General features: G+C 57.2%; 7 protein-coding genes across 7 annotated transcripts; 5 read left to right on the forward strand and 2 right to left on the reverse strand.

The window, feature by feature from the left end:
* On the reverse strand, window positions 1-4224 carry GGS23DRAFT_613682 (putative NRPS-like enzyme; the record flags this gene model as incomplete). The annotated part of the gene is made up of 7 exons (XM_051520586.1): window positions 1-741; window positions 828-1258; window positions 1361-2602; window positions 2659-3087; window positions 3164-3788; window positions 3840-3892; window positions 3951-4224. 7 exons carry the CDS (start codon window positions 4222-4224, stop codon window positions 1-3), a joined length of 3795 nt encoding a protein of 1264 aa, XP_051369177.1.
* A 1297-nt stretch (window positions 4225-5521) lies between these two features.
* GGS23DRAFT_606768 (O-methyltransferase) lies at window positions 5522-6425 on the forward strand (the record flags this gene model as incomplete). Its single annotated transcript, XM_051519946.1, has 4 exons — window positions 5522-5548; window positions 5612-5789; window positions 5848-6162; window positions 6235-6425. 4 exons carry the CDS (start codon window positions 5522-5524, stop codon window positions 6423-6425), a joined length of 711 nt encoding a protein of 236 aa, XP_051369178.1.
* Window positions 6426-6950: 525 nt separating this feature from the next.
* GGS23DRAFT_613685 (putative aldo-keto reductase) lies at window positions 6951-8968 on the forward strand (the record flags this gene model as incomplete). The annotated part of the gene is made up of 5 exons (XM_051520587.1): window positions 6951-7035; window positions 7105-7259; window positions 7311-7477; window positions 7536-7598; window positions 7653-8968. 5 exons carry the CDS (start codon window positions 6951-6953, stop codon window positions 8233-8235), a joined length of 1053 nt encoding a protein of 350 aa, XP_051369179.1. The 3' UTR covers window positions 8236-8968.
* On the forward strand, window positions 8579-12460 carry GGS23DRAFT_613703 (uncharacterized protein; the record flags this gene model as incomplete). Its single annotated transcript, XM_051520588.1, has 5 exons — window positions 8579-9215; window positions 9297-9788; window positions 9926-10182; window positions 10235-11882; window positions 11954-12460. The coding sequence occupies exons 1-5, from the start codon at window positions 8985-8987 to the stop codon at window positions 12458-12460; spliced, it is 3135 nt and encodes a 1044-aa protein (XP_051369180.1). The 5' UTR covers window positions 8579-8984.
* Window positions 12461-13047: 587 nt separating this feature from the next.
* On the reverse strand, window positions 13048-15742 carry GGS23DRAFT_224625 (putative glucose-methanol-choline oxidoreductase). Its single transcript, XM_051511995.1, has 3 exons — window positions 14981-15742; window positions 13461-14922; window positions 13048-13288 (listed from the first exon to the last, which is right to left on the reverse strand). The coding sequence occupies exons 1-3, from the start codon at window positions 15335-15337 to the stop codon at window positions 13242-13244; spliced, it is 1866 nt and encodes a 621-aa protein (XP_051369181.1). The 5' UTR covers window positions 15338-15742; the 3' UTR covers window positions 13048-13241.
* Window positions 15743-18711: 2969 nt separating this feature from the next.
* GGS23DRAFT_599289 (fungal-specific transcription factor domain-containing protein) lies at window positions 18712-21182 on the forward strand (the record flags this gene model as incomplete). The annotated part of the gene is made up of 2 exons (XM_051518910.1): window positions 18712-18851; window positions 18956-21182. 2 exons carry the CDS (start codon window positions 18712-18714, stop codon window positions 21180-21182), a joined length of 2367 nt encoding a protein of 788 aa, XP_051369182.1.
* A 951-nt stretch (window positions 21183-22133) lies between these two features.
* GGS23DRAFT_580227 (MFS general substrate transporter) lies at window positions 22134-24955 on the forward strand. Its single transcript, XM_051517116.1, has 2 exons — window positions 22134-23401; window positions 23529-24955. The coding sequence occupies exons 1-2, from the start codon at window positions 22769-22771 to the stop codon at window positions 24609-24611; spliced, it is 1716 nt and encodes a 571-aa protein (XP_051369183.1). The 5' UTR covers window positions 22134-22768; the 3' UTR covers window positions 24612-24955.
* The last annotated feature ends 175 nt before the right edge of the window (window positions 24956-25130 follow it).

Here is a 25130-nt window from a genome sequence, read left to right on the forward strand (position 1 = left end):
TCACCCCGACACCGACATCCCCCACTGCGCCATCCAGTTGCCGAGCCAGACCCCATCCAGAGGCGCGAGGGCCCGGAGTGTCGGGCTTGCGTGCTCCGAGCGCTTCGAGGGAAGGTATCTGGCGTCGCCGTCGCAGTCGGGGCTGGCACCTCGACCCTTCCTCGCCGTGAAGGCGGCAGACGGAGCGAAGGCCGAGGCCGAAGTCGAGGTGTAAAAATCGAGCAGCCGCAGCGCTGGCACGTACGCGACCTCGTCGGCCCAACGGCCGCTGTGCTCGGCGGCGTCGGCACGCTTGCGGAGGCGGCAGAGCCAAGTTTCAAAGGGGACGGGGAGGATGCGTGGGGACTCGACGCCTTCCCCCTCGTTGTTCCTGTCGAACCGACGGACAGGATGGACGTTGTGGGCGGAGGGGGGATGTGTAGAGAGGTGCGCATACGCGGTGGCCAGAGCGGGCGCGACGTCCGCGGCCCAGGAGGTAGCGCGGGGATGCACAACGTGGAAGGTCTGGGTGCGGCGGAGTGGTAGTGTTCTGGCCGGGCTTATTTCTTCACCTTCCGAGTCAGAGTCGGAGTCGGAGTCGTGGTAACAGGTGGAGGTTAGTGGAGCGGAAGGAGAGGAGGATGCAGAGCGAAGGATCTCAATGAGGACTTTGGACAGCTTATCCACGGGGATCCAGTCGACGCGCTCGCGCGCCGGGAAGGTCGACGGATAGACACCGAGAGCGGGTGAGGAGACCATGATCTTGTTGCCCAAACTCAACGTCAGCGAGGTACCCCCCGAGGACCTTGCTGGTGAAATGGGAAGCAGGAAGGGGGGGGTAAACGTACCGAGGGGATGTACTCGTGCTTGCTCCACAACCCCTGGCGCCTCTCAACGGGCCCGGCGACGATGCCGACGCGACAGCAGGCGGAGCGGACACCCGAAATGGTGGCTGCGCGGTCCAGCAGGCACTCGGACACCAGCTTAGATTCTCCGTAACCCATACGCGCCGCGGCGCGGAGGTCGGTGATGGGGGCTTCCGGAACGGCCGTATGCTGCTCGTCTTCCTTCCCATCCTTCGCTATAATAGCGGAGGGAAGAGCAGAGGAGGGTGCTGAGGAACTTTTCTTCCACTCCCCGACTGACGACACACTCGACACGAACAGCACGAAGGCGTCGCGGTCAGACTCAGCTGCCAAGCAGGCCAGGTTCCGGACCCCGGCGACGTACGGCTCGAAGAGGGAGAGCGGCCAGTGGAAGTTGACTGGCCATTGGTTATCTGCGGCGTTAGGGGGGTTCATCTTGTTAGCTATCTACCCGTTCGCCGTGATCACGGACTAAAGGTTATGGAGAAAAGGGGGAATGTGGCTGGGCGGCTCACGAATGATATGCGTGACGGACCGGCGTAGCCAGGCGTACACCTCGTCGGCGAGCCCGAGCTGCGGCTTCGAAAGGTCCGCCTGTAGGAACTCCACGCGGTCGCGATCGTCGAGCGGGCTGAGCCCGCGCCTGGGACCTGCGCATGCGTGCCGCGCTGCCGCGTCCGCGCTGCGATCTAGGCACACGATCTGCGCCACGTCCGCGTCGTTGTATAGTTCGTCCAGGATGTATGAGCCCAGCGACCCGGTGCTGCCAGTCAGGAGGACGACTGACCTTTCGCCCCCCTCGCTGTTGTCGCTGTTGTCTCTGTCGTCGGTGTCGACAGATGCTGCTGCTTGCGCGTTGTGACGTCTACGAGATTCCAGTCCGGGTAGCGTTTTCGCATACTTGTCGAGGAGCGACTGCATTCTCTCTACCCGCCCGGCGTCTCCGTCTTCCTCCTCGCTGTCGCTGGCGCCGCCGTCGTTTTCCCCCATCACGCTCCCGTCATCGCTGGTGCCGGTGCTGGTACCCCCCTGGGCTTGCTCTTCGGTGGCGTACCCGCTGTCGAGGTCACCCGCCGCGCCGGTGATCTCGTATACAGCGGCGGCGAGCTGGTCGAGCGTTGGATTTGCGTACACGAGCTTGGGGGATATGACATCCTTACGCGCGAGCCGCGCCGCGTTCGGGCGATAGCTGCCCGCAGGAAACGACGGTGGTAGAAGTACCGTGTCGGCGCCTCGCTGTATCCGTAGCCGCAGCTCCCGCGCGATGCGGATCACATGCAGCGAGTCGAGACCGTGTCGGAAGAAGACATCGGAGCCCCGCAGTGACCGCACGCCGCTGATCTCTCCCACGAGCGCGCCGAGCCACTGGCGAATGCTGGGGTGGCAGCTGAAGTCGACGGGCGGGAGGGCGACAATGTCGGACGTGGTAATGGCGTCCGTCCCGTCCTTTTTGGAGCTAACGTCGAAGCCGCCGACCCCGTCCTCGGCACCTTCGTACAGGGCTTCGATATCGGCCTCGTAGTAGGCATACGTGCGGTGACGCTGGATCTTGCCCTGTCCCAGGTAATGCACAGGACGTGTTGGGTCCGAGAATAGCACATGGTGCTGGTCGAGCTGCCCGTGGGCCGGAGCATGCTGGTTCGCCTCAGCGATCACCGGGAGAAGTGACCGCAGGAGCGCGTGGCGCTCCGCGGTTGTCGCCGGCGGGGCCTGGCCTAGGTCGAGGAGGGCGGCGGGCTGGAATTTACCGCGACCGACTAATGGCAAGAGATGTTAACACAGTGGTCGTAAGAGGAAATACGGACGGACGCACCGATCATAGCCCCCTTGACTAAGGGGCTACTCTGCAGCGTTGCCTCCATCAGGGCCGGGGACAATTTCTCGCCGTTGCTAAGAACGATAACATCGTCCCTGCGACCCTTATATCTATAAAGAAACGGCTTCGACGGATCTGGGTGACGGGAGTAGAGGTCGCTCATGGACCATTCCTGGATTCCACGAAACGTGCTGAAGATGCCCTGATATCGGGCTAATTTCGGGTCCCGCACGAGGAACAGCTCGTACAGGTCGTCCTCATACTTCCTCATCTCGATTCCCGAGTGTGTCGGGTGCCAGTAGAAATACGCCCAGTCCTCGACGGACGGTGCTAGCCTCTGTAAACACGCCGTTTCCGTCGAGCCGAGGTTCGAGATGACCCTCGTGTGCTGCGATATCAGGTTGCCGGCTGCGTTAGATAAGGGAGCTGTAGTAAATGCCATACGTAAGTAAACGCCTCGTGTCCACACATGAGCGGGGAAGCTCGACGGGTATCGACCTACCGCCGCTAGCTACTATATATTGAAGTCTGGATATCCTCTTCAGGGACTCCCGGTCTTGGCTGAGCTCTTCATATAGAGACGGCGCTCCTAGTGATGCATCTACATTGGCATACTTATGCATATCGTCGGTGTACGCCGAATTAGGCACGACATCCGGGTGGCCGTACACCAGGGTCACGCCAAGGAGCAGTGCCCATGTGATCGCCGAATTGAGCCCGCTTGTATGGAATAGAGGCATCGAGGTGTAAACCCTTCGAGCTTGCTGGTAGATCTCCGTCGTCGGCACGTAACCGTCCACGTGCGGGATCGTCCTCCAAGCCTCGTATGTGCTCAGAATGCCGATCTTCCACGTTATCGGTTTAGGCAAGCCCGTGGAACCCGTGGTGTGTAGCACGAGGCACGGATCGTTGTGGGCTTCGTCGAATGTCTTGGTGTAGGGGTACCCAGGGACAGGCACATCTTCCAGCAGCTCCTCAAGCTCAGGTACGAAACCCGCACGCATGGGTCGGCTTTCAAGGATATGGCCGACCCGCGTCCCGCGAGAGCTGAGAAAAATGTGGCAACTAGAGCCCTCAAGGACGTTGAGATGGCCTTCCAGGTTGTTCCGAGGCGACACGAATAGCATCTATGGGGTGTTGTTTAATATTCTGCTCTGTAGCGCGAGTGGATGACGAACCTTGTACCGTGCCTTGATGGCAGCGAACATCAAGATGAAATACCTTATGTCGTCTTCATCCCGTTAGCTATATATACCTCAGGTAGTCGATGTGGTTATGACGAGACTCACTTGTTCCCATGTAACCAATAGTCTCAAAGCTCTGGGCTTTCCCGAGCAATGACTCAAGGTACCAGCAACCTCTATTGATCGCATTGGCAAAGCATTTGGCAGTGATATCGACGAACCCATCTTGGAGGTCCTTGGTTCTGGGGTAAGAGAATAGGATGTGATTAGGTACTTCGGCGGCGAGATCATCAGGGATAAGGTGTATCAATCGATTAGGAATCATCGAAGAGGCCTGGAAGACCTTCTGGATATCAGAACGAGGGCGTGCTTGAGACATTACTGTAGGTCATGGGGCATATAGATCCTAGTTTGCACATATATGTGTGTGTCTCCGTGCTCAGACGATAGCTTCAAGTAAACCTAAGGCATAGCTTTATACATTTCAAGGTCCATCAACCCCCTATGGATTTACGGCTCTGTCCTGATCACCGGGTTTAGCGTCATTTCTCTACTCCGGTCACTCATGATAGTTGCCATGCGATATGCACAATGTGTACGCCGACTTAAGTGTATAGTATCTAGTGACCAAGCGTGTACCTTGAAACTCGAGCTCCGACTCGAGAGAAAGAGAGACTCGGTGACTTCGACAACAATTGACCTTCGTCCCGGAATCCGGGGGGAGAAAGGCAGTGGAGAAAAGCGGACCTGACAGGAACCTTCATCCCGGAGTTCGAGATTTACGATCACCACACACGGAAATGTCCCAAACCCTATGCAAAAAGATCCGTACTGCGAAAGTCCACTTCGGATTGAGTTGAGTGGAGCTGTCGTGAGCCCAGTAAGCTTGAACTTGAGCCTCGAACCCAAGGGCAGGGGTTGGAACTCGGGCTCAGACTCCGGGGTGCGAGAGAATCCCGGAGCCTCAAGGGCGCGACACGCTGGATAGCCCTGGGCCGGAGTGAGTTGACCGACTTCACAGGTACAGGAGTCGGGGTACTTCTACGAGAGTCGGGATACGATGATAGATGCTTCTTGGATGTCGGTTGCTCCACTAGGACCCATACGACTCTTTGATTACGGCATATGCAGTAATGGTCTCGAGTCTCCCGAGATTCCTTCGGGATAGGCTCGGATAGCCGTATGCTACTGGACAATCCGGGGGAGTAATAGGCGCCCTTTGGCTTACCTTTATCACTCGCCGCCACCAGGCCGCCACGTTGGAGATATGTTTCCCGTACAACGTCGGTACGACGTCGTTAGCCGCTGTGGTGAAAGGTTAGGTGCCAGTAATAACATAAGTAGCGAGCCTTCCAAAACCAGGCTTGCATGGCCCGTGTCGGAGTGGCCCCCTGAACTGTTGGACCGTTGGAGGGGTTTGCCCGAGCTCGAATAGGAGCAAGATGAGGGATTTGGAGTCGACATGAGCGTGTCATCGAATTCGGGGAACAGGACCGGCCCAGGTTGCGTGTATTATATATAACGGCGTTTCCGGCCCAGGGTATGGCGATAAACGCCTACATCCTAGACCATCGTCACCGCCACCACTACCATCGCCGTGCCAGAAAGAGAGTCCTTCAATTATAGTATAACTCTAGCCCTATTTACTATACCATCCTACCATCATCACTGCTGTAATGTTGACAAGCGTCCTCTCTTTCACCGTAAGTCATGGCGCAAGCTCCGCTCGGCTATCGATCTCCTTCTCATAGCTGACTTCTCCCTAGCCTGAAATGGCCGAGAGGGTGACCGAATACTGCACAAATAGTTCGACTGATGTTTCAAGCAATATGAACGAACTCTGGGACTGGACCGTTCAAGAGTTCGAAGATGCGGACAAGATGTCCTCGCCACTTCAGGGATCTACCATGAAGTTTCTAGCCGGGTTGCTTCAGCCCAAAAGAAGTAAGTATATTCGCATCTGAGAACTAGTAAACCAAACTCATAGTGCCTCTCTACGAAGTTCTCGAGATCGGGTCCTACAGCGGCTATAGCGCCTTGGCTTGGCATGAAAGTACCCAGCAGACCGGAGCCGATATCGTCACATTGGAACTCGATAAGAATATGATTGCTGCTACACGCAGAACTCTCGAAAAATATGCCCTGAGCGACCGCGTGGCACTCATCGAGGGGGATGCCTCCGAGTCGCTGACGAAGCTAACCGGGTCATTCGACCTGATCTTCGTCGACGCCAACAAGGACGGGTACGAAGCATACGTCAAAACCATCCTTGACCGAAAGCTTCTATCCCCGCGCGGGTTGATCATGGCTGACAACAGTACGTATGCACGGAACCGGCGCGATGGCGTGTAATAGTGCTAGAAACGACCTGGCTCACGTACTATTGCAGTTTTTGCTCGTGGGATGACCATCTCCACAGAGAGCAACCCTGGGCTTCCGGAGAAGGTCAGAGGCTACTGGACCGACAACGGCAAGGCTCTGAGAAAGTTCAACACCTTCTGCAAGAACGACGGCCGGATCGATACCGTCCTGCTTCCTGTCTACGACGGCCTGACGCTGATCAAGTGGAAGACGTCTTAGATGGGAGCATCTCGCTAAGAGCTCCCCTCGCGGAACTGATGGGGCAGGATTTGCCGTATGGAACACGACACCTGTCTTGGATCATCAGAACCTCCTCCCCCAGGAATGTTTATTAATCTTGGAGGTCATGTGACACGGACTGTTGTGTATAGGAGGATGCGGGGAGGTACACGAGCGGATATAGCCAATATATCTTGCTTACCTCGCATAACCAGATGTAAAAGAATATGACACTAGGATGCCCTCCCGGGTGGAAGCCGTAGAACCCTGGAGTTCCGGAGCTAGATGTGCAGTGACTCCTTGTGACCGTATTGCTTGCTTGGTAGTACGTGCTTACGGCTTCTCCGCTTGTTTTGGACAGCGCCATTCTCCTTTATACTGCTATAATTGTAGGTAGAGACAGATCTCTCTCCAACGGTACGAAGTCCCTCCCCGCCTCCCCCCCTTTTCGTAAACAAAGACGGGCCAAGGGCAAACCTACGTATGACCCCATCGTCGAACTGTAGTTGGTCACTGAGAGCTGCAATGTCTGAGGTACTCCCTACCCGTTCCTTGGGCCGAGATGGCCCTAAAGTCCCAGCACTCGGATTGGGGCTCATGGGTCTTAGCTGTACGTGAGATCCTATCCTAGCATCTGTCGTAAGTCGGGGGTCTGGCGGGGTTGATCAGTTCTACGCAGCATTCTATGGTGTCCCGCCGTCGGATGAGGAGCGCTTCGCGTTCCTCGACCGTGCCCATGAGCTCGGCTGTACCCACTGGGACTCCGCGGCCTTGTACGGCGACAGCGAGGAGCTATTGGGGAAATGGTTTCGACGGACAGGGAAGCGAAAGGATGTAAGTCGTCCTAACCGCGCATGGCTCAGAGAACAACATGCACCCTCGAAGGCGATCTTGTTATTTACGCCGAGGCAGATTTTCCTGACTACCAAATTCGGCAACTGCATGACTCCGGATGGGGGTCGTGAGATACGAAACGACCCTGGGTATATTCGCAGGTCGATCACTGAGAGTCTGAGGAGGCTCCAGACCGACCATATTGATCTGTTGTATTGGTACGTCCGAGTGCCAACCTCTCTCTATCACGACCCGCGGTGTTGACGCTATTGAAAGTCACCGTATCAGCGGCGAGACTCCGATTGAACATATTATTGCCACCATGAAGGATTTCGTCGAGTAAGTGGATAGCCTCGCTGAAAGCTGTAGTCGTTAGGAAGCTGATTCCCGAAGCGCCGGCACGGTGAGGTACTTGGGGCTGAGTGAGTGCGGTGTCGACACGCTCCGGCGTGCCGTCAAAGTGCACCCAATCCACGCCTACCAGATCGAGTACAGCCCGTTTTCAAGGGACATCGAGCTCCCAGAGATCGGGTTACTCAAGACCTGCCGCGAGCTGGGAATTGCTACCGTGGCTTACTCACCCCTCGGCCGCGGAGTGCTGACGGGCCAATACAAGTCGCCAGAAGACTTTGACGAGACCGACTTTCGGAGGTCTATCCCGCGCTTCTCCCGCGAGAACTTCCATAAGAATGTGGAGCTAGTTGACATGTTACAGGGCATCGCCGCTAAGAAGGGTTGCACTTCCGGCCAGCTGTCGCTAGCCTGGCTGATGAAACAGGGAGACGACATATTCCCCATCCCCGGAACCAAGAAGATAAAGTACCTCGAGGAGAATGTTGGGGCCTGTGCGGTTTGTCTCACCGACGAGGAGGACAAGGTGATCCGGGAGGCGATTGAGAATACGGAGGTGTATGGCACGAGGGTTGCTGAGAGCCTGATGGACGCCCTTGTTAAGGACACGCCCCCTCTGACTTGAGCTCCGGAGAATTGGCAGAAGTTTTATGCCGTGAAGTAGCAAAGCAGCTGTCATAATATTTGAGTAAACATAGCCTGAGCGGAGATGATCCCTGTACCTGAACTAGTACGATTGCAACCGTACCTAGAGCTCACTCCCTCCCTTTTCCCCGGCCCGGTGATGCGTCTCTGTAGACGCGGAGAAAAGGGAGTCGTCACGAAGACTACTCGACGTATTAGTGAAATCACGTCAGACTGCGGGAGAAGACGAGGTGACGCGGATACGGGATGTACATGTGTACAGGTGGCCTGAATCTCGATCCTTCGAGGTCCCTTGTTAATTTGCTGAGTGGCTTCTGTCCTGTCGTAATCGACGAGTAGCTTATAACCTGTTCATAGCAAGTAGCCCAGGCGCTGTGGCCAGGTAGATACCGCCTCGGAACCCGAGGGACACATTGTTCGTGGGGTTTGGGAGCGTTCTGGTGTCAGCGGTGATTGCTGCTCCGCGTGATGATTGCACAGGGAGATGATGGAGCTCCGTCGTAGCGGATACCGGAGGGGCCTGCTGCCGGAGGATCTGGAGCTGGACATCTCGTGTCCAGTGGGCCCCAACCGCAGTTCCGGCTTGGAATGCCTCCGGAGTGCTCTATGGTAGCCGTCATCCTCTAGCCTTTAGGAGGGCGACTACTTCATAAGGCCATCATGCGATGAGACCTCATCTGCAAGATTTGCGGATCTTTGCAGAACAACAACCACCACTATTCATTGAAGATGGCGAACCTAACGCAAGAACGCGTACAGTGTCTGTACGACACGTTTGGAGAACTCGATGTCATCGACGATATCATTCGACATCGAGCTGCAGATGTCCCTCCTGCCCCTATTCTTGGCTACCCAAGAACGGAAGACAGTGTTGATGACTATGAAAGGTTCACCGGCCAGCAGCTCGACCGGCTTATCGATGGTGCCGTGAAGCACTTCATCCGGCTTGGCTTGAAGCCGGTAGGTTCACTGGGAGACCTTGGGGGGGCTCCCCCTATGTAGCCATGGTTGGGAGCATATTGGCTGATTTTGAGCCCATAGAACACAGGCAAGGTGGCGGCCATCCTCGCGCCGTCTAATGTGGACTTCATCGTCACATTTTTTGCCCTTAGCCGCTTAGGCTACACGGTCCTATGCCTATCACTACGCATCCCTCCAGTAGCGATCCTGAACCTCTTAAATCAGACGGATTGCGAGATCATTGTCTATGGAACCCTTCCGCATATTTCGGCCAACGTCAAAGTGGTCAGCGGCGAGAGGCGTGTTGAGCTTCTCCAAATACCAAGACGGCCCGACTATGATAACCAAGACGCAGCAGGAGAGGCGCGATTCGTCCGGGCCTTTGATCGTGCTGAGGAGCGAGGCCGCATGGCATTGATCATGCATTCGTCAGGCTCGACCGGCCTCCCTAAGGCCGTGGCACTCACTCACACAAATGTGCTTACGCACGCGATACTAGGGGCCGGATTGGATAATTTTGCCGCATTGCCGTTATACCACATGTATGGCGTGTCGACAACTCTACAGGCTATGGTATGGATAGCCCCAGATATCCGAAACCTCTGACCCATCCCTCTCTCCTGGGGTCGTCCCGGCTCTGCCGTAGTTGCACGCTTACTGCATATTTCTTGGAACTTGTGAGACCGTATAGAGAGCTGACCTACGAACAGTACAGGCGCAAAACGGCCTACCTGTTCAACACCTCGATCCCACTCACGGCAGAGAATCTCGTCGCGGCCCTTACGAAGGTGGGGGCCGACGTCGTACACGCGGTCCCGTACGCGCTGGGGCTCCTTGCTGAGCAGCCCCGCGGCATCGCGTACTTGAGATGTTGCAAGATCGTGACGTCCGCGGGGGCCCGAACACCCGATGAGCTGGGCGATCGCCTGGTGGCCGAGGGCATTAACCTGGGCGTCGTGTTTGGCACGTAGGTAGGGACCTGACCATCGGCTTTGGGAGTGAAACTGATGGAAAACTAGGACGGAGGCTGGGCTCCTTGGCGATACTATGCGGAGGGTCGACGGCGACGACTCGTGGAACTACATCCGGATATACTCCCACATCCGGAAATATATACATATGGACGTCGTCGGTGAAAACCAGTTCGAATGTGTCTACCTGAAGGGCCACCCGGGCTTATCTACGTCTAATTCGGATGATCCCGCACCGGGATCCTGGCGTTCGAAGGATGTTTTCGTGCCGCATCCAACCATCCCTGATGTCTGGAAATACGTGACACGCATCGACGATCGTATTACCCTTGTCAATGGGGAGAAAGTACTCCCGCTGCCGATCGAGGGCCGCGTGCGCGAAGACAGCTTGGTCCGGGAGGCCGTCGTCGTCGGGGTTGACCGACCCATTCCGGGGTTGCTGCTATTTAGAGCCGAAAGAGCCGATCACCTATCGGACGATGCTTTTCTAGATGCGGTCTGGCCCACGGTAGAGGATGCGAACTCCCGGGCCGAGGGCTTTTCTCAAATCACGCGCGACATGATCTGCGTCCTCTCGTCCGAGTCGGAGTACCCTCGGACGGACAAGGGTAATATCATCCGAAACCAATTATATCGCGTATTTTCGAAAGAAATCGACGAGTTATATAGCAAGCTAAACGGGGCCAGCGAGGGAAGCCTCAGGCTCGACCTTCCGGGTCTCGAGGAAGTTATCTGCGCCGCGTATAAGACCGTCACCGGTACAACGCTCGACTCGGTCGAGGTAGATTTCTACTCAGCCGGCATCGATAGCCTCAGAGCGATTCAAATACGCCGCATCTTCCAGGAGACGCTATACTTAAATGGAAAGCAGCTCGGGACAAACGTCGTCTACGACTATCGGAATGCGAAAGGGCTTGCCCAGTATCTCTTCTCGCTCAGCCAGGGAGGCGATGTCAGCCAGAACGACAGCCAGTCGCTCGTAAAGCAGTTCATAGACAAGTACTCGTCCCCTGGCGAGATAGTTCTCCTCACCGGCGCCACTGGATCGATAGGCGCACACATCTTGGCGCAGATGCTCAACAGTAGTGAATACAGTAAGGTGTACTGTCTCGTCCGAGGTTCAACCCCGATGCAGCGGATCCTCAACTCCCTCAAGCAGCGCCGTCTCGAGGTCTCGCCGTCGGGCCTGGAGAAGATCGTGGCCGTCACAGCAGACGTCTCCAAGCTGGATTTCGGGCTCGGTGGTAGTTTTATGGAACAGCTGAGGGCCGAAGTGAGGCTCATCGTTCACATCGCCTGGCCGGTTAACTTCAACATCCATCTGCACAGCTTCGAGCCGCAGCTCGCGGGATTGTACAACCTGCTTAACCTCTCAGTCTCGGTGCAGCGGCCGGAGCCGGCGCGCCTCTTCTTCTGCTCGTCGATCTCGACGGCGACCAACACGACAGGGCCCGCGATCATCCCCGACGCGGCCATCGAGGACTTCGAACAGACTGCGGGCACGGGCTACGCACAATCGAAGCTAGTCGGTGAGCACATGGTTCGCAACGCCGCACGCAGGGGGGCCAGGAGCTACGTGCTTCGCATCGGGCAGATCGTCGGCGACACGCAGAACGGCGTGTGGAACGACAATGAGTTCATCCCGTCCATGATCCGCTCAGCACTAACCCTGAAGGCTCTTCCGGTACTCGAAAGTGTACGTAGACAGATTGCCTACTCCTAATAAAAACAATGTGTACTTGCTACAGATGCTGACAGAATCCACAGCCCTGCTCGTGGCTGCCGGTGGACACGCTAGCGACCACGGTCCTACAGCTCGCCCGGACGCTCAGCTCGGCACCGCGGCCACTGGCCATAGACGCGCGAGACCCACCCATCTTCTACAACGTGGTGAATCCGCACGTGTTCTCGTGGGACGCGCTGCTAAGAGAACTCAGAGGCGTGGCGGGACTCGAGTTCGACGCGGTGCCGGTGCACGAGTGGCTCGAGGCGTTGAGGGTGAGCGCGGCGCGCGGCGACGAGGAGGTTAACCCCGCGGTGAGGCTGCTCGGGTACTTCGAGGCCGAGCTCAGCACGGCTAGCGACGAGAGCAGCAGTGGCAAGGTCCGCAGCGACTCTGCAAGAGAGAAACGCGGCGCCGTGTTCTTCGACACCGGCGCGGCGCGGCGCGACAGCACCGCGCTCAGGGTGCCGCCGCGGTGCGTCGAGGACGGGCACGTAAAGAAGTACGTAGAAGTGTGGATGGAAAAATGGGCGCGGCCGGTGAAGACGTGAGGCGTAAAACAGAGGTGACGGGCTGTTACCACTCGGGTTTGGGGTTAGAAGGATGGAACCGATATACCTAGAGAGGATAGAAATGGAAGAAATGGTGGAATCGTGTTGTGCCTCTCCTCGTACACGTTGCTTATGTAACAAATGATTCCGGTTGAGTTACATCAGCAGGGCGGCGCCATTCAAGCCCCCCAGCGCCACCCCCTTTTTATTAAATAGGTATACGTTGGATACAATTCCTATTGATTCCCTACGGTCCGATTCTTCCGGGGCTCTAACTGAACGAGACGAGAGACTTCGAAGAAAGAAGAGCTAATTACGACCCGACTGTCGTGCCAAGATGGAAATAAGTACGAAATACTTAGCGAGGGCCGGCAAGAGGTTTCAGCTATGTAACCTCATCTCACCTACCTAACATACCTATGTTACCTAATATGTTACCTAATATGTTACCTACTATGTTACCTACTTTGTTACCTACTTTGTTACCTACTTTGTTACCCAACGAGTCAAGGTGGATGTAAGAGAGAGGTATATACATGCTCATGACAAGAAGGTGTCAGGTCTAGGGATACAAGTAAACAGGACCATCGATCTATGCCGGTACAGATTGCTCCCCCCGGGTAATTGTACAGTTGGTTGCACAAAAACAAGCCACCTCCCTATTATCCGAAAACACCCACCACGCACCGCACGAGACCTGTCTTGTTGCGGGACAAAACAAAGGTGCCGCGGCGGAAAAAGACGTCTCTGAGGCAAAGGGTTGCGCGGAACTGGGGGGACTTTAGCAGTTGCCAGAAATGTCACAGGCAATCTTCTCGGCGAGTGCATCTGCAGTAGTTGGCTAGGTCAGTCGGATGTCTCCCCCCCCCCTTTCTTCTTCTTTTTTTCCCTTTCACCCCTCACTTTCTGTTTCTTCGAAGAAAGAAACGGGAGAGGGAGGGGGGAGGCTAGGGGAGGAGAAAGAAACAGCGGAAGAGAAGAGCGAGAAAGCGAGACTTACAGACAGTCGCCTGGGGATGTCCTGGTGGCAATAGCGGAAACGCAGCGGCGTCGACGACGCGCAAACCTTCGACACCGAAAACCCTAGCCTTCGTATCTACCACGGCGTGGCGATCGCCGGCGCGGCCCATGGCGCAAGTGCACGCGCCGTGGTAGATGGTATTATAAGAACGGCGGATGACGTTCTCGATCTGAGCGTCGGTCGTGACGTTGGCGCCGGGGAAGTACTCGCCGCCGACGCGGAATGGGCGCATCGTGTCGGAGCGCCAGAACTCCCGGGCGCGCTTGAAGCCGGCGACGGCAACGTCCGCGTCGGTGCGGTCGGCGAGGAAGTTCGGGTTGATATTCGGCGGCACGGCCGTGTCCGCCGACGCGATCGAGATCGTGCCGCGGGACCGCGGCGCCACGATCGACACTGCGAGCGTCGCGTAGTTGTACCCGTCGCGAGGCGCGCCGCGCCGCGAGTCCGTCTGTGCCCCGATGTAGTTGCTGAGTGTAAGGTACTCGACCTCGGGCCAATCGGCCGGGTAATATCGGTCTAGCGTCGCGACGGAGCTGTTTTGCATCCGGCTACGGTGCGGCTCGGGGACCTTCTCCCACGCTAGGACGTCAGTCGTCGGGTTCGCGTACATGCCGTCGCCGCTGTCCTCGAATAGCTTGGCCTGCTGGGCGGCGAAGGCGGGGTCCTCCAGGGCGGATAGAGTTGGCGCGTTGACGCGGTACGTGATGCCGAAGTAGACGTGGTCCTGCATCCCCTGGCCCACACCTGGCCGGTCGGCCACGACGGGGATATCCAGCTCCCTCAACGCGTCTGCCGGCCCGACGCCGGAGACCAGGAGCAGCTGCGGCGAGCCGACGAAGCCGGCTGATAGGATGACCTCGTTTCTGGCTGACAGGATATACTCGGCCCCCTGGGTATTAACGACGACACCCGTCGCACGTTTACCTTCGAAAACGATCCTCTTAGCCATGGTTAACGGATATACCATGTACTCGGGGTACTTAAGGGCTTGTCTAAGGAAGGAGGTCTCAGACGAATCTCTAACCATGGTATCGGCGTTGATAGTGAATAGGCAATATGACTGTCCCAAAAGCCTGCCGCTCTGAAACCCGTCGATGGTTGGGAAACCGATCGCCCTGAGGCCTTCGGTCGCCCACGTCGCAAAAGCTTGGGCATACCGGGAGTAGGTAACCGAGAGAGGCCCGGTGGTCTCGTCGCCGAGAGTAGACGGATCGTATCTCGGAGTCGCGTTTGCAAACCGTGCCTCGCTTGGTCCGGTAAAGTTGACGCTCTTCTCAAAGTAAGGGAGGAAGTTGTCGAATGTGTAACTGTCATCGCCGACGGCCTCGGCCCATAATCGGTATGACCCGGCGGTGCCCCTGTGGTAAGCCATATAATTTCGAGCCGAGCTTCCGCCGAGCATCCTGCCCCGAGCATAATGGATCGATTCGTTATAACCGCCCTAATATGGTCAGTATAAGCAAACGATTCCCGGCCCAATCTTCTAGTGTTATACGCACCACCTGAGGTGTAGTTACATACCCCCAATCGTTAAGGGGCTGCCAGTCGTGTTCACCCCTCGATGCGAAGAGGCCATCGAGAGCGGGTACCTGGCTAGTATTACTCGTGCTGATCTCATAAAAGGTGCCGGCCTCGATGACGGCGACGCTGCCGGCTTTCTGCTCTACTAATCTCGTGGCCAAGGTTAGGCCTGCGGTTCCACCTCCCACGACAACGTAGTCAAATGTAGCATTGTCTCCTGGGATTCCGAAGGACGACCCTAGGAGCCTCCGCGCCTGGAGACGCGGTATAGCTTTGCCACATACTGACGGGGCCAGCACAAGCGCCAAAGATGCGATCTTCGACTTGAGCACCATTTTTGGAGCAAAAAGAGACTTGCTATCCGAAAGGCCGATTGGCGACGTAAATATGGCAGAATGAGCAATCTAAGGTGATAATCTGCTTGAACGATCGACTTGAGATCTCACTTCAACACTAGACAAGACCTGTCCCTACTTTATAGGCATGCGAAACGCCCGCGTTCCTCACTTCCCATATTAATATGTATGACCCAGACCATCCGGTCAGCCTTGCTAAAGTCGTGAATCTAAAGATAGAGCTACTATTACCGCGCCGCAAGCTCAGCCGAAGATGAGGAATAAGGATATCTTACTCAAGCCTAGTAACCTTCAAGGCCTAGGAATGCCCCCAGATCCATTCGTCAGCGCCGACTAGAGCGACGCCACCAGGAACGCTACCAACGGTCAGCTGTCTTTACGGTGCCTTCACCCGCCTGACCTGATCAGTTTCAAGCCCTACGAGCCCAGCTGTTAGCGGCGGAAGAGTAAGATTCGTATGGGAAAGACGGGGATATACTTACCTACTATTACGCCCCCCCGCCCTTCTTCTCTATGCCCTAGCTCCCATGTCGTCGACTTCCCCCTACTCCTGGCTCCCATCTCAGCAGAGGGGAAGGGGGGGCAACGCTCAGGTCAGCGGCGGCGTGGGCTGGTATTGTTTTGGATCGGCATGTCTAACCCCTCGTGGTATGGCGCTCGAACCGACGCGCTGAAGCCGTGATGCTCGGGTTTCGATTCCTTAGCCTGATTATGTGTAAATTTCGATTCCATCTGGTTTACTGTGACATTCCATCTACCACTGCGATGCCACTCGTCAGCGTATTCGGGCTGAGACTCAGATCTCCCGTCGATGGCGGCGTTATAAGAATAGAAGGCATCCCGGAGGGAATAGGTGGGTTAATACAGGAGACGGATATCGTAGAGACGTATTTGAACGCGAATGTCCGCCGAAAAGGGGGTAGGGTAGTGCTCACCCATCCAACAGTATTGTCCATTACACTCCTTCAGGTCGGCTCCGCTGGTTCCTGGGCTACGTAACGGGTCAGCGCGTGGCGGCCCTCATCCCGGCTATGACGAGTCTCTGTTGAGGATTTGGGGTATTTCCCGGGATACCAGCCGTCCAGAGCTTCCATAATGCAGGGCCCATGAGCAACGTCCTACCGTGATAGGGTCAAAGTGCGGAGGTTTATTTCGCCAGTCGCTGTCAGCACGAACCCGAGGCATTTTGCTCGGATCGATATCTCCACCACATATTTCCATGCCGGGCCTCGCTCGTACAGCCCCAGCTGGAAGAAGGAACGAGAACATGATTGGAGGACACGAAATTGCAGGGCCTAAGGGCAAGACATGACTGCGACGCGTGTAACTCTAGCAAGATAGGAGAAAATGGTAGGAGAGAAAGAAAACGGGAATCAGCAGACCAAAAAAGGCGATACAATGGGATGAAAATTCCCCTCTCGTATGGGGCGATTCAGAGAGGGGGGAGGGGGGTGGGGGGGGGGCGAGATGGTGGAAAGGGGAATAGTCCTGGGGAGCATCTGTCTCTGTTGGGCCGCGTAACTAGGTTAGAAAGGCGTCGTCCTCGGAGGAGAGAGAAAGGCTAGAAATAGTGGAAAGCCTCTTAACCCGGGACGGCCTGATCTGCTCAGTATTCTACACTGCCTCTTCTCTACCACTAATTTCGAGAAGGGAAGCGACTGGCATGTCTCTGGTGCTCGTACTCCCATATAAACCCGTCCCAAAGCTGCAGGATACGCTGTTCCCCGTAGCGCAATGCAACGGAGCCCGTTAACCTGAATATTAATACAAGATACAAACTTGTCGTCACGACATTTAGAGAGCTCTTACACGTACCAAACTGCCTGATGTGTATTATGCAAGGGAGGGTAAGAACCGGAGTCTCTTTACCGACGACATCCCTCCCTCCAATACGCCGTTTTAGCGATGAAGGGATGAAGCCTCACCTCCGAGCCCATTATGTGCCTACGTGGATCCTCGATCTGTGTGGTAGATGTAGATTCCAGGTAGCGGAACAACCGCGTCAGTGCCCAAGGTGGAACAAGATCCGCCCACGTAGCACGGGGATCGGTAAGAATACATACCCCTATGTAGCCTTCACACCGATATTTGATCTCTATCCCAATAGACATGCGCCAACGACGGTAGGGGAGCCCAAGGCTAGGGGATCAGTAGGCTAGAGCGCCCACTACTGCACGTTAACAACTGCACTATTACGCAGCAGCTGGGAGAGCGAGAGAGACACGGGGGGCCGATAAACTTGAGGAAGGGTAGAGGGGGTTCAAGACACAACCCGGACACTCTATCTGGCATTATTACCTATATACCGGAGGGGATGGCGAGTGAGAGATATGTCCATATCCATTCGTGTAAGCGGTGACCCTGGGTGTCACTCGGAGGCGTTCTCACAACCAGGTACGTGGATTACCTCTTCTATACCTACCTACCTCTCCTGGGCAGGCCGGCAACCCATTCCTCAAGTTCGAGTTACGTCGGACAGATTACAGATAGAGGGGAGGGAAAAAGTAAAGCACTGCGTCGGAGCTGGACACCCTGTGATACCCCTCCAATCCTTCCAGGTTTCATAGATCAGGGCGCACTCCGTAATATGTGCGACTAAACATCGTAGACACCTAGCTAAGCCTAGACATCTTCGACCCAGGCACGCCCCTTGCCGAGTAACACCAGCGGTGCCGACACTGCCAGCACTGCCGACACTGCTAACGTGCCTACAGGTATTATGATCCACGTAGGTATGTTGAAGAGGTGCGTGCTTGCATTGCCTGCTGCTGCTGCTGCTGCTGCGGCACGTCGGCAAAGATGCCTCGGCCGACCCGACGCACATGGTGCTTATTCTGCCTATCCTGCCCAGGCCCGCCAGAGGCGAGAGAGGAGGCGAGAGAGGAGGCGGGAAGAGGGGGGAGAGACTTGGATTTTGCGATCTCGAGGTTGACGGGTGGCGGTATAGATCAGGGCCAGATGATTCGCATAGACTTGGGTATGTACCTCCAGGTACCGAGTTGGTACCCAAGGAGGTAGTTGGTATGTACCTGGACGGGCTCCTAAACGCCGGCTGGCCTCCCTCTGGCCCTTTACTTCCGAGACTGCTAACCCTAAACGCCGACGCTTGCGTCCGCAGCCTGTTTGATCTACCTGTTGCGCAGAGTATCCTTTGAGTACCTTAGGTATCTAAGGTGCTGTGCCTGTTGGGCCCTCTGATCAGCAGCCGCCGCTGTAATTTCTTACCTACCTACATAGCTAGATCTGTTCACTCGTTAGTAGTCGATTCCCACCCGCTTCTCGATTCCCCTCGTCTTCCCCTTCGTAGCCGCTCTCTGGCCGCGCGTGCGAATCGCCCAATCGGCCGAGATACCATGTTCACTACCTTTCCAGGCCCCTCTCCCACCGGATCATCCGGCATGGCATCAGGAGAATCTACCGCGGGCTCCGTTCCTCCCGGCGTCCCGCTTCCGCCGCGGCCCCGGCAGAAACGGAGTCAAGTGACGCGCGCCTGGTTCGTCAAGCCCACCAACCTGCTTTCCCTACAAAGTCTAGCGATTAGATCTCGGCCCTGCTGAGTTGATACCGTGTCGTCGTGCGTGGCTGACATCTAGCTAGCGATTGGTGTCGCGTGCACAGAATCAAGTGCGACAACAACCACCCGTGCCTCAACTGCCAGAATCGGGGAGGCCAGTGCAGCAATGATCGCGCGAGCGAGGTCCGCACGTTGCCGCACGCGTTCCGTGAGATAGAACGCCTGCGGCAGCGGAACCAAGAGCTGGAGAAGGAGCTTCGGGACGAGCGGGATCGCGCCAAGAACCAAGCCGCAGTTGAGGCTGTGGTGCAAAACTCGCAGCTTCTGACACCCCCCAGCGTGGCATTCCTGTCGCCTCCCGCCAGTGCGCCTCCGCTCGGCCCTGCGGCAGACGGCGGGGGAGGCGTCGGCGTCGCGAGCAAGAAGTACTGGGAGGGCATCTACACCAGCACGGCTCGATCCCCTGCCAAGACTTGGTACGGACCCGCGTCTCTGCTCTACTTCCTCAGCCGTCTCAACACCTTCCTCACCTCGACCCTACACCAGCATCTACCCGAGGGGTACATGCAGCCCAGCTCGGCCAGCAGATTACTCGACGGGCCCAACGCCCCCGAGGACGGGCTAGCAGGCGAGCCGAACCGGGCCCAGCCCGGTGACCCGATCATGGCCAAGGAGTGTCTGACCCCTACGCAAGAAGAGTATTTTCTCGAGTTTTATTGGCAGTCATACCATACCTCCCTCCTCATTCTCAGCGAGGACGAGTTTAAACAGCACTACAAATCGCTATGGGTGGGAGACAAAGAGAACCGCAAGCCGTCGCCGCTGGTAGACATCCTCCTCGCGCTATGCATGCAGTACGGCATGGCCCGGGGCCGGGGAAACAGTCATCAGGCACCGTGGAATGCCGATGTCGACGCTAACGACGCCACTCTCGCCGGCCGGTGGCACTATTGCCGGTGCCAGACCCTGTTAGCGAGCGAGTTAGAGAGTCCCACCCTGTCCACCGTCCAATGCAGCATACTATCGGTGATTTGGCTGTGCTGCGCTTCGTTTCAGAATATGGCCGACAGCACCTTGGCCCTCACCGCTAGGACGGCGCAGATGCTCGGCCTCCATCTGCCGCCGCCGGAGGATATGCCACGACAGGAGAAGGAGATGCGGATGCGGCTGTGGTGGTCTCTTTTTGTTCTCGAGACCAAGACGAGCATGAAGCTCGGCCGGCCGTTCCTGCTCCAACGATCGCAGGTAACCTGCGGCCTGCCCGGGGACGGGCACGAAGCTGCCACGCTCTCGGGGTCCAATTTCGCTCCGCTGGGCGATAGTACGACTTGGCTGAGTTGGAACCTGCACAACACGAAGCTCGTCCTCGCCGCCCGTACGGTCTATGCCACATTTTACGACAAGTATCCGGATCTCTTTGGCGATGGCGATTCCCAAACTATATACGAGGCACCGCTGGCCATGGAGGCGTACGCTGATTTCCTCACGACGCAGATGAAGACCGTGGAGAACTGGGCGAAAGACGTGCCCGAATCGTTAAAAACACGGCGCAAGGATCACGGCGTACCCTTTTCAACGGACCTCTCGGCGCTGGACATCGAGCAGTTCGCCCCTTTCTGGGTGCAGCGCCAACGCTTGCTCCTCGAGCTGCTGTACCACAACCTGTGTACGAACCTGTACCGGCCGTTCATCTGCTTCCGACCCGAAGCGTCCTCGCCGGAATCGCTGCCCTCCGCCGCGGAATCTTGTGCGTACAAATGCGTCAGCCACGCCACGGCTTTCACGCGCATCATGCGCCAGGTCATGTCGACGACGGATATACTCGCGGGATGGCACGAAGCCTTCCAGTGGCAGTGGAACTGCGCCATGACCCTCGTCGGGTTTGTGCTCGCGTACCCGCGGTGCGATCTGGCGCCAGCCGTGCGAGATGCCATTAACGCGTCCATCGAGGTCTTAGGGATCTTCGGCAATAGCTTCGGGATCGCCGCGAGCGCCGCGAGCCTGGTCCGGGGGCTCAACGTTACGGCCGACCACGTCGTATCGCAGGCGGGGGACAGGACGCAGCTCGTCGACGAGGCGCCGAAGGTCGAGGCTGGGAACGACTCCTCGTCGTCCATGGCGGTGATGACAGAGGGCGACCAGACCGGGATGCCGGCAGGGCCGGGCAGCGCCATGCTTCCCGAGTTCGATGAGGAAACGATCGCTGCGATGCAGGGCATCTTGGAAGGGTCGATGGACATGACGTTCGCCGTGGACGGTTATAGCAGCGCGAATATTCTGTGGCCGAGCTTGGATATGCTAGGGAAATAGACGGGGCGTTTTCTTTGGGTAGGGGGCTGGGACCTAGATCGATGTAGGATAAAGAATGAGAAGTACTAGGGGGGGGTGTAGTAAAGGCGTATCTGGATCAGTTTATATACCTACCTATCATACGGAGCCGCTCAGGACCGGCACCATACCAATATCCACGTGATAAGAGTTGGATGCCTAGAGACATAGGCGACGCCCGATTTCATGCCACCCGAGTCCACAGGCGAGGTTTCGTTTCGCGACATGCGGTGTATCACTACCACAGGTCTTTTCCGCGCTTGTTAATATCATCACAGCCGTCGTATCGTGTTACGAAGCCGACCTAGGTATGTCAAGGAGAGCTAAGAACCACTTAAAGTAGACGGCCTTATCTAGAACCGGCAAGGGTCGGCTTGTCGGGATAGGTGCTACAATTCAACATGATGATCCCGTCTCTACGTGGGAAATGAGATTATGGCGGATAGAGAGATGGAATTCATATAATATAATGCATGAATATACCTGCTTATAGGTAAGTACATTCAACAGACCCGGCTGCTTTCTAGACCCAGAAAGGGGCTCCCCGGGCAGCCACCTCCCTTTACGACAGGACGCCTAAGGTACCTATTTGGCAGACTACCAGGTAGGTATCTAAGTGCTTTGCGCTGTGTCGTCCCTATTAAGGTACTCCGCTTCGTATTGAACAGTAACTGAGGTCAGACAGAGAGCGCCAGATGAGGGTTCAATTCCGGCTGGGCGCCGGGGCCTCTCCGTTAACCTGGCCGAGTCTGGCCGAGGGCATAAGCGGAGGACATTGAGCGGAGGCTTCCGGGGTGTACCTAAGTATTGTTCAGCATCTGCTCACCAGCCAATAGGAGCTGCTCCTGCCGTCCGAATCAGGCTTAGCGTGTCAAAGGGAGGCTACAAGGGGTTTCCGGAGAGACGATAAGGGGACGCCCCGGTAACTCCGACTCACAAGCCGCCTCGATGTGTGGCCCCGAACGCATCATCTCTTCCCACCTCGACTCGGCTGGGTGCCGGACTGCCCAAGATGCGTGCAATCCTCTTCCGGCGCAGTCGGTGGGCACGACCAAACAAGGAACCACGATGACGGGAGCCCAACGTGGTTAGCCAGGGGTTCGCCGGAGCTCGGTCAAGATGACTCAACCGTCCTAACGATCGCGTTCCTCCCTGATGTCCGTATGAGTTGCGGCAACCCCTTTACGCGCTGCCGACGGAGCAGCAGCACGCCGCGCCCGGCCCATGATCGTGCGGAGGGTTCATTCACTCTTTGCGAAGCCCGGAGATCGATTTCCTGCCTCACCTTTCGTTGTTCTTCTCGGTTAACCATGCATACCTATATCTACCTCGCTTCCTCTTCGGTGTCGGTCGGTCTATTATCATCAACCACCCCACACACAACGACCGACACTCAAGAAGTCTACTGATAGCTGGCTGTGGCACCCTCTTCTGATAACTATAGATAGGCCAACTACAACCTCTGGCGTTAGCGCGTCGTCCCCCTGGTGCCGCCTAGGAACGCAGCTCCAAAGACGACGAAAAGCCAACGCCACTCGACTAGTTGTGCCGTAGCAGCGCGAAAAAATATGGACACGCACAAGAAAGAAGAGAAGCCGGTCTCGGCGCGAAGCGTCGACGCTTCTTCCCTCGAGAACCAATCCGCCAACCTGGCGACGCTGCCGAACCAGCCGAGCGGCGAGAAAGGTAATACCAGTCCGCAGGTGCGGTCCGTCCGGGGCCTGCGGTGGCTGCTAGTCTGCCTGTCGATCTTCTCGGCCAACATCCTGTTCGGGCTCGACAACACCATCGCCGCCGACATCCAGGGCGCTGTGGCGGAGACATACCATAACACGGAGCAGATGGGCTGGCTCGGCGTCGGGTTCGCGCTCGGGTCGGCCGCCGGCATTCTGCCGCTCGGCAAGGCCTACGGCATCTTCGACAACAAGTGGGTGTTCATCTCCTGCCTGCTCAACTTCGCCGCCGCGAGCGCACTCTGCGGCGGCGCTCCCAACATGAACGCCATGATCGTCGGCCGTGTCTGGGCCGGCTTCGGCGGCGCCGGCATGTACCTCGGCACACTCAACCTCTCGACCGCCCTCGCCCTTCCCAAGGAGCAGCCTCTCTACGTCGGCATCACCGGTTTCGTCTACGGCAGCGGTTGCATCCTCGGCCCTGTCGTCGGGGGGCTACTTGCTGATAGCCCCGCCACCTGGAGATGGGTATGCTCGTCTTTTCATGTCCTCGCCCTTTCCCCCCTTATTTCCCCATCCCAGATTCCGACTAGGCGTGGGATGCGACTAGTCTACTTTTACGCGAGACTCTAGCTAACGAGCCCGGTTTTGGTAGGCCTTCTACATCAACCTGGTCATCTTCGGTGCCATGGCGCCCATCTACGTGTTCCTGATCCCGTCGATCCCGCGGCGGCCGGAGATCTCGACGCTCGAGAAGATTCGGTTGATGGACTGGCTCGGCATGGCGCTCAACTCGGGCATGTACGCCTGCTTCACCGTGGCGTTCCTGTTCGGCGGTGTCCTATGGGCGTGGAACGACGGCCGGACCATTGCGCTCATCGTGCTGTTCGTCGCCTTCGCCGTCGCCTTCGCCGTCTCGCAGAAGTTCTGCCTCCTCACGACCGCCGCGAACCGGCTGTTCCCCGCCCGCTTCCTGCGCCGGCCCCAGCTCGTCCTGCTCTACATCATGATGTCGTGCTGCGGTGGCTCGAGCCTCTTCGTCGCCGTCTACTACGTCCCGCTGTACTATCTGTTCGCGCGCGGCGAGAGCGGCACCGGCGCCGCCGTCCGCCTCCTGCCGTACATCTGCTTTTACGTCGCCACCGTCCTGCTCTGCGGAATCCTCATGGCCCGCATCGGCTATCACATGGTCTGGTTCCTCGTCTCCGGGCTCCTGCTGACCGCCGGCGCCGCCGCCATGTTCACCGTCACGCAGGGCACGTCTGACTCTAATATCATCGGGTACACGGTGCTCCTCGGGCTCGGCATGACGACGAGCCAGGCGCCGTACGCGGTCGGCAACCTGCTCGTCGAGCCGGCGACCGCCGCCGACCTCATCCAGTTCATCAACATCTCGCAGGGGTCGAGTCAGCTGATCGGCCTCGCGATCTCGAGCGCCGTCTTCCAGAGTGAGGCGTTCCGTGGCCTGCAGGCCGCGCTCGGCCCGGGCTACTCGAGCGCCGACATCCAGACGGCCGTCGCCGGCTCGCGAAGCGCCGTGCTGATGGCCGCGGCGCCCGACGTGCGAGAGGCTGCCATCGCCGCCATCGTCGCCGCTATCGACAAGGTCTGGGTCCTCGTCATCGTCGGCGGCGCCCTGCATACGGTCTGCGCCGTGTTCCTGTCGCGCGAGCGGCACATCAAGCCCGTCGGCAGGGAGCCCGGTGACGAGACCGCGCCGGCCGCCATGATATTCTAGGCCCCTCTTTACGTCCCAGTGGCTTTCTTCTGAGTAACCTGCGACAGAAAGCTTTGCGGGTGGTACAAGCCACGACGAAATGTCTTTTGTAGTTTTCATATAGGTAGAGGTTAGAGAAAGATCAGCAAGAGAAGGGAGGGTGGGAGCAGAAGCGCAAAATTCTGTCGATACCTAGGTGATCGTACGAAAAGGGTGGTGCTCCGATAGCATGTAGGCGGAGGAGCTCAGGAAGATCAAGGTAATGCCAGTAACGCAACTCGGAAAATTTGGGATGAAGGTACACAGTCTCGGGGGACCAGGGCAGTTATACCGGGTTATAGAATAAGAAGCCAACGTCTGATCAAGACCACGTCTCTCGTCAGAGATAGCATTATACTATGACACGTCTACGTCTTTGGTGACACCCTATCACACCCACCCATCACCTGCCATGCGGATGCCTAAACTGAATAAGGAGCACGTATATAATATTCACAATCAGTACCCGGGGGAGCGTGAGGTTTTGCCGCATCACTATAG

Source organism: Durotheca rogersii (genome assembly GCF_024521655.1).
Source record: "Durotheca rogersii strain YMJ 92031201 chromosome Unknown GGS23scaffold_23, whole genome shotgun sequence".
Classification (NCBI taxonomy): domain Eukaryota; kingdom Fungi; phylum Ascomycota; class Sordariomycetes; order Xylariales; family Xylariaceae; genus Durotheca; species Durotheca rogersii.

Excerpts from the sequence above, each read along its gene's own strand:
- GGS23DRAFT_224625 (XM_051511995.1), bottom strand. The coding sequence starts at position 15,337 with ATGGTGCTCAAGTCGAAGATCGCATCTTTGGCGCTTGTGCTGGCCCCG. Across the intron at positions 14,923-14,980 it reads ATGTAACTACACCTCAGGTG|GGCGGTTATAACGAATCGAT; the intron begins GTGCGTATAACA and ends TGACCATATTAG. Across the intron at positions 13,289-13,460 it reads ACATCCCCAGGCGACTGTCT|ATGCACTCGCCGAGAAGATT; the intron begins GTAAGTCTCGCT and ends CAACTACTGCAG.
- GGS23DRAFT_580227 (XM_051517116.1), top strand. The coding sequence starts at position 22,769 with ATGGACACGCACAAGAAAGAAGAGAAGCCGGTCTCGGCGCGAAGCGTC. Across the intron at positions 23,402-23,528 it reads GCCCCGCCACCTGGAGATGG|GCCTTCTACATCAACCTGGT; the intron begins GTATGCTCGTCT and ends CGGTTTTGGTAG.